The 12,728-nt window shown below is 41.2% G+C and overlaps 1 protein-coding gene across 5 annotated transcripts in view; it reads right to left on the reverse strand.

The window, feature by feature from the left end:
* Positions 1-12,728, reverse strand: part of ADIPOR2 (adiponectin receptor 2) — a 38,172-nt gene that overhangs the window by 917 nt on the left and 24,527 nt on the right. For 4 of the 5 annotated variants that reach the window (XM_027668863.1, XM_027668888.1, XM_027668872.1 and 1 more), the window contains exons 3-7: positions 6,826-6,945; positions 4,817-4,988; positions 3,987-4,173; positions 2,735-2,922; positions 1,345-1,538 (exon numbers count right to left, since the gene is read on the reverse strand). In XM_027668863.1, coding sequence (XP_027524664.1) covers positions 1,345-1,538; positions 2,735-2,922; positions 3,987-4,173; positions 4,817-4,988; positions 6,826-6,945 — 861 coding nt within the window. The remainder of the gene's footprint in view (positions 1-1,344; positions 1,539-2,734; positions 2,923-3,986; positions 4,174-4,816; positions 4,989-6,825; positions 6,946-12,728) is intronic. The other variant, XM_027668897.1, reaches the window with a different exon arrangement.

The following is a 12,728-nucleotide window of genomic DNA, read 5'->3' on the forward strand; positions in this document are numbered from 1 at the left end:
CCCTTCCCTCCCGAGTCACCTTAACCAGCTGGTCAGTAAACAAATACAGTATGTAAGTGCTACAACTCATCTTTGTGAAGGGACAGGGATGATTTCAGAGCCTTAGGCAAAAGGACACTTAAGTGTCCTTAAGCAGGACACTTTTAAAATTAGTTCCTTCACAAGATACGCTGCTGATTTATTGATAAAAAGGTCTCTCCTATACAGATAACAGGTACATTCGCTGCTCTGGTCACAAGCATAAGTTCTACCAAATGGATTTTCAATGCTGTTATTTTACTTCTCTACCACAGCAAAACAGAACAGAAAAAAAATGGTATTATAGTAAAACCTAGAACAACTAAGTGTTCTGAATGAATGCCCAGGATGTCACTGATTACAGTACAGCAGAATGAAAACCATGAGGGAGCTACATGACAAAGCACGCCCTTGTTTGAGGGAAGTCGTACCAATATGGATGATGCTTTTGAAACATTTCTACAAACGTGTGTTTGCAGGATTCATGGAAAGCTTAGAAAAGAGTTGGTGGTACACCAGTGCTTTTGGAGCCTAGCTCATCATAGCAGCAATGCTTTCTTTGGCCATTTAAACAAACCAAGGAAACTGGTGTTGTGCAAAAGCTGCTCAAACAACTCAAGCCTTATTCTCACTTCTAGCCCCTAGGGGCCTTAACTATGCTAGTGGAAGTACAGTGGCCTTCTAAATGTCCACCTCCCCCCCTCATCTCTACTCTTGCTTCACCTAATTTCTTTCTTTACATTTCCCCACGTATTTGTCCTCCAGTATTCATTATACTTTCCCTCATATCAAGTCTCCCCCACCCACCCACTTGCTCACCCCACTTTCCCTTCTCCTAGGCCAGAGATCCCTTCTAAGTCCACCATCTCTATCCAGCATTTTCACTGGCTGCACAAGATGAGGAGCCAGACCTGGTGAAGATCCCAGAGAACACACTGAACATCAGCAAAATAACCATGTACTATTCTGCACAGAAGCAAGATAAAGATGTGTGTTTGTAGGATTCTCAACACACACACACACACACACACACACATAAGTTCACAGAGTTGCTTGGCCATCTGTTAAAGCTGCCTAGTACCTGTGCTGGGGTGGATTTGCACACCAGCAGTTACCTCAGACCAGTCAGATTGTGACAACTCAGGAAGAGAGGCACCAGGAAAGCCAGGCTCGGACAGCCCACAGTTATTTGGCCCCTGAAGACCTATTGCTTCTGGTGCAGCAGTTTGATACTTGCAATAAGAAAACACTGACACAACATCCTTCAGCCTCAAGGGGAACCAGCTTTCACATTGGTCTCCTCATCCAGCCATGCTGTAGACTCACCCAGATGTCACACTTGCCAGGGAAGAATCTCTCCGGGATGCGGGCAGCATATAGTGCAGCACCAGTGATGTACAGGCATGCCATGAGTGCCAGCCAGCCTATCTGCCCCATTGTGGCTGCTTTCAGGAGCCCCTCAGAGATGACAAAGTGCAGAGTGGGAATTACCCCACTAAGACCCAGACCTAGAAATACTCCTGGGAGGTAAAGAAAATGCGGGAGAGTCAGGTTTGAGCACAGTGGCGGTAAAGGGACACAATGAAAACACAAAAGCTACAGAAGAAAAACTCAGTATTTGCCAAAGCACCAGAAAGGTGACAGCTCTTGAAGCTGGAGGTGCCCAGAAGAGATTTATTGGAAAGGAAGCTGAAGAATGCACAGGCTTCCTTCATATACCAGAAGGTACTCAGCTATATGTTCCAGCAGATAGCCAAAATATTTCATTTACTGATTGCTCCTGCCAGCTTCAGTGTACGTGAGGCCAGTTACTGCTCTTGGCCTGTAGAGGGAACTGAGACCACGCAGACTGTGCCTCACTTCACCATCATCGCTCAAGAGCAAGACAAGGAGAAACAACAAAGAGGTTGTTTATCATACACTGCACAAGCAGTCCTAGGAAACAGAAAAGGGGCAACTGCGCTCATTTGATCTGCCATGTAAGAGAAACATGGTTTATTTCTTTAGATTTTAGCAGCAAGTACAGAAAACTTGTAAAAAAAGAGGGCGTGGGGGGGATATTCATGACCCATGCAGAGATTTTAAGTTTGGAAAGCTGATCTCTCTGAAGGTACACCCATAACTTGTCCAGGAAATCTAGATTTACTGTAGACAGCATGTGCAGGTTAAGAAACAAGAAATATTACTATTCAACCCAGCACATTCCACAGTTGCCCCCTAAGCTTTCTCTTTTTTCCTACCTCGAAATGTGAAACCAAATCTGGTTTTGTTCTTTTGATAAAGAGAAAAAATAGTTTTTGTCTTAACTGTGTATTTTATCCATGCAAATCATTCACATTAGTTCAGTCATCCAATGATTTGCTAGTGTCTGAGCCTAGTGCTACCAAAACAAGACAAACAGTAGAAGTACACATACACACACCAAGCAGTCAGTCGTTTTTTGGGAGCAAAGTTGCTGGATACAGCTAGAAATACTTTGCACTGCCTTTCCTACTGCATGTGCTACTGTCCATTTCAGGAATGCACTTCCAGGACTGGCACTAGCCTTTGTCTGTGCATCCAGTTGGCTATAAAATATATGCTGAAAGCAAACCCATCAAGCTCCCAATCCAAGAATATTAGGTCTCTATAAAATTAAGCTCTCTTAAGTCTTCCCAAGATGGTTTCTCCAAGTGGCAAATAGGAAGGAGGAAAGGCAGTTAACTTGAAGTCTTACCTGCCCTTACACCCCGGTATTGAGGGGTGGCAAACATGTCCCATTGTGAGACGATTATGGCTGCGATGCCCAGGACACAAATCACAATCAAGTAGATGAAGCAAGGCTGAGGGTTGCAGTAGAAGGAGTAGTACAGCCATGGTACAAAGCTGCCCATTATGAGAAGTGCAATGCCAGAATAATCCAGCCTAGAAGGAAACAAAAATCAGTTTCGTAAGAAATGCAAACGTTTCGAAGTCCTCTCACCCACACGCCCTTCTTTAGTAGACCAATTGTCTACTTCTCACTGCAAAACTAAATTACTCTTGCTATTGCAGCTTAATTCCTGATGGCAACTCTTCCACCAATGCCCTCCTGTAGTAATGGACTCCCTTGGCAGGCCATTTTTGGACAGTCATCAGCAAAACCTTCAGCAACCTTTAGACCAAAACCTTTTGAGGTAAACTCAAATTTGAGTTTTAGGTGAGGTAAAAAGCATCACAAGAGCCCCCTAAACACGGGGCACACAGTATGTTGTGAGAGCACAGCCAGTGCAAACACTTCAGTATCTGACAAGCATCAGGTAGTTATGCACCAGCTTAAGTGAGTACAGAGGAAAAGCACTGCAATTTTTCAACCACGCTGTTTTTCTACACACCAGTGTGAAAAAGGAAATCCACAGCCACTGTTTTTTACCCCATCCTGACAAAACACTCCTACAGAAGTTGGTGGAGTTAATTTTTCAGTAGGGGACTTTAATAGCTGGGTTACTTTAAAGGTGGTCTTGCAGATTACAGAGTCTAGCTTGAGTAATCTTAAGAAATACAAGATATTTAAGCAGCCAGCCAAAAAAAGAACGTGAAGTAAAACCAAAAGGTCAAGACATCTTGATACACACTGTGGAACTGTCTTACGTAAGTTTAAGATTTAAAGTTAGTCAGAATAGTTGAAATGATAAGAAGTGACAGTTACATTAAAAATTCAAAGTCCAGCAACTAAGCTCAAGGTATATTACTTACAGCAGCAAGATGCAAGCACATGCCTGCCAAACAGCAGAAAATGATGGAGTTTTAAGACTAAAATGACAGCACAAAAACTCATGCTGAAACAAACTATAATTAGAAGAAGCTGCATTAAATCTCTGCTCAACTCTGTTCCAAAGTACATGCAGTCATGAAATGAGCAACTCCCACACTGGGGCTCCAGGCACAAATCCCAGCCCTGTTTTCCCACCTGTTTCCTATTTGGCCTACCCTGTTCCTCAGGCACTTACTTGGAGAAGAGCCGGGAAACACCTTCTGAGTGGCAATAAACTGTGTGGAAGAGCCATGAGAAGGAGAGGCAGAGTATGGCTCCCAAGAAGAACAATCCAACGACCACCTTCTCCTGCACAGGTGCTACAAAGGACATGTTTGGCCGGAACATGTAGAAGATTCCCAGACAGAGGAAGAACACACATCCTGAAAAACAGCAAGGTAGAGAGGTGTCAAGTTCATGCGTACAGAAAGCTGTTCTTTAAAAGCATGACTGTAATGTGTAAGACCACTAAACACAGGAGTTGCCTGACAGCCAGCAGCACATGCAGAGTTGAGTGCTGCCCTACTTCAGTTACACATTCCAACCACAGCTCTGTCTCAGACTTGGACAGACCCTGTATTTTCACTTGTTTAGCAAGATGCCCAGACAACTGTAACAACAAAATATCTGTTGCAAAATGTAGAAAGAGAAGGGCAAAGTTGAAAGAAACCCTTCCCCTTCAAGGCTTCTCACAAGCTGAAACCGGTCCCAGAAGCTGCAACATAAGTATGTTCTTGTGGTAAGAAATGTGATCTCAGTTAACACCTACACACTTGGGAAAAAAGTACGTACCAGTAATTTATCAACAATTAGGCAATTTTTAATGCATTTGTTTGTATTATATGATTAAGGAAGTCCTATCCAACTCTGGTGGAATAAAATTAGGAGAGGGATACCAACCTGTTAATTTAACAGGTTACTAGTGGAACAATAACGCTGATCAACGTCACACCCCTTTCTATCTTGCCCTCTTTCTTTGAGAGCAATGAAACCAATTGGCATTAAATTAGAGCAAGCTGACAATACCTAGAAGATGCGTCCAGATGTTACCAGTCTCTGTATGTATTCTGAAGATACTCTTGAAACAAGCCCGGAAGGAAGGCATGGGTGGTCTGTGTCCATGCAACAGGTAGTCGTTGTCCTTCAGCCAGTCAGGCAGAACATCGTGGGGAATGACTCTCCATCGGCCCTCCCACACCTAGAAGTTAAAAGATTTTAGTTAAATGGAGCAAATCAAGTGCCAGCAATGCATGGCCAAAGAAAACCCATATTAGTAAGAGTGTTACTCTATGAGTACAGTAAAGAGAAAAGAGTTGATGGGATATCTCTTGGGGAAAAGGCTTTACAGTTGAAATATAATGGTTTAGTCACTGTTCCCTATCCAAAACTATCATTATGAAGCTGACCTGCACTACTAGAGAAAGAAATGCTTTAGTATTTCATTGAACAGGAAGGCTATTGGGCTTTTCTTACTGTTAATGAAGGGAAAGTAATTAATTTAATTTGTTATTTTACAGGTCATCTTTTCCATTTAAGTGAAGAAGCCTACACCTAGTCCTTTCAAAGAAATAAATAAGCCCGTTCCTCCACCACAAGCCAACCTGACTATATATCTGCTAGCATTTGGGGCAGTCCAGCAAGAAAAGCTACCCATTATCAGCACTAACAGGGGCCAGAAAGTATGAAGGGGCAAGAGCCCAGCAGCAAGTATCCAACAACTTATTCAGGTTGGGGAAAAAATGCTCCCATGCTCACAAAAGAAATGGTAACAGATCGGTTAAGGCAACAGATTGGTGACTCAATTCCATCAGATTTCTTCTTTAAACAGGGAAGGGAGTGCATGTGCACACAGCTATTCCTGCAGCTGGTTCCCCATGAAATAAGTGTGCACAGATGTCCTTAGCACTGCTTTGGTAACACAAGACACACGGAGTCTTCAGCTGGGCGTCAGAAGAGCACTGCCAAGCAGAGGGGGATCAGGGAACTGCTTTATGTACCGGGGTTGTTTCTGCAGTGTTCCTTGGATTTGCCGTCTGGCTAGAATTACAGGAGCAGGGCTGAAGGTTCCTGAAACACTGAGTTTAAAAGGCTACATTCTTATTTCAGTTTCAACAACAAGAGCCCAGAGTTTTAAAATCAATTCTCCACACTCATGCATGGAAGCGAAACAGAGCCATTCAGAATAACCAGCCCAGTTAAAGACTGGGTTCTTAAATACATTAAACAAGAAAATGACTGCTTTACTTCATGAACCAAAAATGTGAATTGAGGTAGAAACAGAAGGAGGGAATTCATTTTACACAATCCATTCTGCAAAACATTTTAAAAGAGGAAAAGATGCATAGTTAAAAAAGCCCCAAACAAAACAACAACAAAACCCCCACACAAAAGACCACCAAGTAACTACAGTCCCTCTGTAAAAACATCAAAAACAGTTCATAAAAACAGCAGGAACTGGTGTATGAAGAGGCAGCATTCCTTTCAGCAAGGAAGGACGGCCAGAGACTGATACAGCCCCATGGCTCTCAAAAGTGCAAAAACTGAGCCAAGGTCAACAATTACAAAACCTATAATGGATTTACTTAGATATGGCTTTAATACAGCATTGTTTTTAAGTCAGGGACAAAGCTTATCCTACAATGGATGCAAATACTGCTGGAAAAGCAAAATATTTGCAAGTCTGACGAAATCTGGACAAAATGACCTTGTAAATTAAAGTGCCTTGAACCAGAAGGCTTTTATTCTGCTTTGCACTCACAGGTGTTTCTCAAGAGATGCACCTGAGTCACATGATCAGCTTTAGAGTCTCATTTGTAATCCCTATTGTTCCATGCTTTACAATTTAATCATGTATGACACACTGAGATCCTGAGGCACTGTAGTATCGCTAGTTAGAACATGAGATGCTCATTCAGGGACCATGTGTACCTCCTCCTCTTCCTTACATCAGCAGCACAGATGCTGCAAGTATAGCCTGCTGCCCATGGAGCTTCCTAAAAAAGGAAACCACTTCAGCAGTTTCCACATGCCCTTACCTTACACACAAATTCTTCCATTCTCTCCATAGCATGGTGGGCTTGTAGAAGAGGTGACATACCCATAAACCCTTCGTCTTCTTGAGGTGACTCATCATTGTGTTTGCAATCCTCAGAACACTGGGGGGGGGGGAAAAAAACCAGAAAATGTTTTGTAGAAAGATGAACAGAGAAAAGTAATGTTTTCCATACAAAACTATGACTTGAGGTCTTGGCAAATAAAGAAGTCTTTCCTTGTACAGCACTGAAGAGGGGAATTCAAAAGAACAAGCAAAAAAATTATTACATTCTGAGGTATCTGAGAACGACTCACATGTCTAATCCATTCTGCATGTGTTCTCACCAGGTTTGGAAGCAAGCAGTGTTCTTCTGCAAGTTACGCTTCATTAAAGCCCAGATATGGAGTCTGAGGCTTGCAGCCTACCCACCTCTAGGGAAGGATTACTCCCCATTTTATGTTTCAATAACACTATGTCGGTGTTAATGCCTCTATAACATATCTGGCATTTTAGGGTAATAAAAGGTAAGTCGAGGAGAGGAATCCATTTACCTTGTTATAAGTGTTTCACCTCAACTTTCAGTCCAAATCTGAAGATATTCTGTTATGTGACACTTCTATTCAGCTCATAATCCAGTAACAAACATTCACTCATTTGTTTGATTTTCAAGGTATTTCAGAAACTAGCATAAAGCTTCTGCCAGTTAGACAAAGGCAAGTTAACAGAGAAAAGCAGTAACAGACATCAGAGTTTTAAGAGAAATTCAGATAAACACCCATATCCCCAAGGTATACCACAAAGAATTATGAAAAGGAAAGCTAAAAGAATCCGCTGAGATGGGACATCAAGCTGGTACAGATCACTAACAAATTTACAGAAATGAGGTTTGGTAGTTTCCTACCCTATGGTGACTTATCACATCATCTACATATTATGATACACTCTGGCTTCCCATTTAGGAAAAAAGCAGGGGGGCCACAGAAGTCCTACATTCCTGTTTGCTTACTATGATGCTCATGGCCCATCAGAGACTCCATTCAACACTTCAGCTTCCAAGGTAAACAAATTTGAGAAAGCTGGAAAAAAGAGAATGAGCTTTTTGTACCCTTCAGACTTAATGCAGAGAGCTGCCACTCACCTCATGACCCAGAAAGCTCCACAATCCGTAGGAAGACTGGCCTCCTCCATATTTCCCAAAACACTCCTTTTCCCTCCTATCGAGGTTAACAACTTTAAACTCAAGATTCTGTATAAATAATGCCATCCAAAGTGATTGAGAATGTGGTACATAACCTCTCATACCTTACCTACAAATTAGTAGCAGTAATGTCCAGGTTAATGCCCCGAACTCTGAGTCAGAGTTCAGATGTGGCTGTGCATTTGTCCCACTTTACAGCTCTCTCCTTAGAGTAAAGCCTTATTAACTACTTCCGTCAACAAGTTAACTGAATAAGCTGCTTAAAATTTTAGGTTTTTAATAAATAAAAGGAGACTTCTTCCTGCTTACAGTGAGCTATGTAGAGTCCTCAATATTTTTCGTTTTTCTGAGAGAGAAATGACATGCTAATACCTGCTTTTGTGCCCAAGGCTTGCAGTAGCCACTGAAGCTCCATCTTTCAAAGAGGTCCTACCATCAAATAGTTCTTGACCCATTTCTGCTTATCCAGAATGCAATTTCTGGTAATACACAGTATATATCCCTTGCCTTTTACATATGACCTTACATTTGTCCACACTAGGAAAACTTAATTGACTAAACAAATCTTCGTAGACAAACCACGTCCCTCGTACTGCCTACTCACCTTATTTATCATGCCAGTGAACATCCTCTCTGAGCAATATTTCGTATTTTATAGCAATGACTGATATAAATATTGATCAGCTCTAACCAGATTCTACAGCAGTTTAAGACAGCATTAAATGCACTCGCTCTGCTTAGATTATCCCATTAGTTCTATTGAGAAAGGCATCAGGCAACACCAAGATGCAAATAGGTTTAATATCCTTCTAAAATAGGCACAATCCCTGTTAGGCATAGGGATAAAAAACAAATTCAATTTCATTCTGACTCAACAACATTCACTCACATTATTTACCACACTGTTAATTTTACTGGCTTTTTCTACTAATAGTGCTCTCTGGTTAGGATTCTCAGTTTTCAATATTATAAATAATTAACTCAAGGTCACAGAAACGCAGAGTGGTTTGGGTGGGAAGGGAGTCTTAAAGATCAACTAGTCCAAGTCCCCTGCCACAGAGGTCTGCATAAGATGCTCATGATAGTCTGCACAATCTTAGAAACCAAAGAAACCTTCAATTCCCAAGGGTACGCCTTAAGGACAAGCAAGGCTGGCGTTTAAGTTCCAATGCATTTGACAAAAAAGCACTGCTATGCCTTTTAGCTACCCTAGAATTCCCTCTCTCAGCACCACACAATAACCAGCTCAAGTGGGGTGAACGAGTTAGTAATCCTCAGTTTACAAAATTTGGTGGACTGAAGGGAAAAAAGGTCCCTTATGGAATCAAAGCCTGTATTCATTGCAGTCTGCCCAGTGACTCAAAGCCAAAAAATGTTCATTTCCCCCTCTGCACATACTCCCATTTCTAGAATGATGGGAAGGTTTAAATTTGAACAGACTGTAAAGCTTGAAGAGCACAGCTATTTATGAACTAGTCCAAAATCTTTGCATTTTGGCAATGTGCCTACAAACAAATCATTACTGAGCTTCTTCTAGTGATAAAAGGAATTCATATCATATACACAGTCCAGATGACTGCCAGAAAATGGAATTGATTTTACTATCTCCTTCCTGCCATTAAACTGCAAAATTAGCATTCAAGGAAAAAAACTAAAGCTCAGCTTCTTAGTCCTTTCCACACTAAGGAGACAAAATAAGGTCCATTCTGGAATGTCTGTCCTCTCTCGACTCCTTCCCGTAACGTCTCATTAGAAAGAACAGTAAATTGTGCTTCTGGAAAGCCAGAAATCTATAGTGCAGGGCAACACCAGTACCAGCTTTCCTTTGGAAAACTGAAGGAGTCTATTGACCTTCAGTTCTTCAGACAGTGACTGAAAGGAAAGAATACCACTCTTCTGCTCAGAAGGCATATCGTAAAATTTCTTCTGTGACACGTTCCTTCATATCTTAGGATTCCCACATTCTCTCCTCTTTGGCTGATCCTGTCAGAAATTCAACAATAATTCCAGACCGCAACAACGTAAGCAAGCATATGCTTCTTATAGTTGCTGTTTTCAACTATTTCTAAGTCCTGCCCACAGAATCACACTTTAAACCGAAAAACATATTGGGTAAATAATACCACTTGCTTAAGACCATGCAAGAAATGAGAGCCCAGAAGAAAACTCTGATACTCCATTTTTAAGGAGGAATGGTACATCCGGAATCAAGTGCTTTCAAGAATAACTTTTGACTTTGTAGTATCCAGACCATGGGCCAAAAGGATTTTCACTCAGCTAATGTTTCCTTTTATGTCACCTAATTTACTCTATTTCTTTTATAAGTGTTGCAAATTTTGACTAAATAATTCTGTGAAGGGTATTTTAGAGTATCTTTAAACAAAAGCCCTCATTTCTTTGTAACAAGCAAAGTTGTTGCAATCATCAGCTGTCATTTTTCTGTTGCACACATGCAGCAAGGCATACAATCAGTCGTTCACACAAATAAGAAATCGTGGATAGCATCTGTAATTCTGGATACTTATGCTCCAATGGCTCTGGACTCCTAATTCCATAGAAATGCCAAATTCCAGTTTTAATCCTACTCCCTTGGCAAATTCACAGAGTGTTAAAGCTACTAAAAACCAGCACAGATACCTAATGAGATGGAAATTATACAACAGACATATAAACACAGCCTAAGTTGAGTAATGGTACCAGAAATAAATCAAATCTGAAGGACAAGTGAAAGTGGCCAGAGGAAAACAGCTTTACTGGTTTATCCATATCCACTTTTTATTTTGTGAAGTTTTACTGTTTCTTTTGTGATAACAGTGATAGACAAGGATGTAAAAGAAAGCAGGAGAAATCACACAATTATATTCACTTTGTACCGAGAACTAGGCAACACATCATCTAAACAAGAATTTCAGAGCATATTTTGGTAGGGATCAAAAAGATTTGATACCAAAACCAAGACTTAGAGCACCCAGAGCAAACAAGAGCAAGAAATCCAAGAGCTCAATTGCACAGTGTTTATCATAAAATAAGATTAGGAACAAAATCTCACTCTTTTATAGCAACGGCACAGAAGGTAAAAAAAAGTTTACATTTAGTACAAGAATTTGTTGCCTGAATACAGTCCAAAAATGTCAGATCACATAGCCAAAGATCCTGTTACAGAGAAAAGTGCAGTAAAACCTGCTCTAGTAAACGCATTACACTTCTCTTGTCTATTACAACAGCTTATTCTTCTCACATAGATTAACAGTTTCTGTACTATCACTCTCAAATCTGTTAACAGACACACTGTTTAATAATGTCCTTACTATTAGAAAGTCTGTCAGAAATCAAGTCACAATTGAAGAATAAGAGTCCAGAAACACTTTTCCCACTTACTCAAAAGTTGTGTTCACTGGACTTCGATCAGTAAAAGTTTATTTTCTTGAGGTCTGTAGTTTCTTGATGTCAGTTTAAAGATTTCTAGAAAGTTTCAGAGTTTGCACATGTACTGTTTGCACAGGTGACAAGCAAGTTCTGGTTCATCACTTCAGAAAGTGTCATCTCTCTGTGTTCGTTAGAGTGTGCAAACTGAAACATAAATCAAATCTGAATGAAGCTACCTAAGAAGTTTACCCTGTCAAAAGTGGTCCTCATCTGCCTCATCTCCATTTTCCTTTACACTGACACTGGCACCCCTCTGATCCCTGGATTAGCTGATCCAATACTAATCCAGCAGAAATTACACACTTTTTTTGCTAGGTGACCCTCCTATTAGATAATAAATCTGGTGCAGATAACCAGGGGATTTCAGGAGCTCAAGCTAGTGCAACAGAAACAAAGGGAGCATCAGCTCCCATTTTACTGAGATCCACCACAGAATACATTCTGTGGAACACGTGCAAGGCCAAGTTTCTCTTCAACACACGTCAGCTGGATGTCAAATGATCTACAGCCCTCCTCTTAGTAGCATTCATAAATTACCAAGGAGCCTAAGAACCCAGCTAGGTAAGGATTAAGGAAAGTTAAACTGATGAACACTTCAACAGACTGATATATTCTCAAAACTTCCTACAGCTTTCAGGACTGCTCTTTCTGAAATTTAACAGTTTTTCCGGGTTGCATGCATGGTATTCGAAGAAGTGCACACATTAAGCAGTAACACCACGTCCTAGTTTAATCCCAGATGGCAACAAAGTGCCACAGAGTCACCTGGTCACTCTGCCTGCCTTCACACTGGGATAGGAAGAAGAATCAGAAAAAAGGTAAAACCCATGGGTCGATATAAGAGCAGTTGAAAAAAAATAAAATATTATTGTAATAATAACAATAAAAAGGAGAAAGAGAGGAATAAACCCCAAGACAGGTAAGTGTTGCACAATGCAATTGCTCACTGCCCACTGACTGATGCCCAGCCCATTCCCCAGCAGTGATAGGCAGCTCCCAGCCAACTCCCCCCAGTTCATATACTGGGCATGACATTCTGTGGTATGGAATATCCCTTTGGCCAGTTCAGATCAGCTGTCCTGGCCACGCTTCCTCCCAGCCTCTTGTGCCTCTCCTCACTGGCAGAGCAGGGGACACCGAAAAGTCCTTGACTTCGGGTAAGCACTACTCAGCAACCACTAAAATATCAGTGTGTTATCAATGTTATTCTCATACTAAACCCAAAACACAGCACTGTAGCAGCTACCAGGAAGAAAATTAACTCTACCCCAGTCAAAACC

Source organism: Corapipo altera, unplaced genomic scaffold (genome assembly GCF_003945725.1).
Source record: "Corapipo altera isolate COAL_440 unplaced genomic scaffold, ASM394572v1 1, whole genome shotgun sequence".
Taxonomy (NCBI): Eukaryota; Metazoa; Chordata; class Aves; order Passeriformes; family Pipridae; genus Corapipo; species Corapipo altera.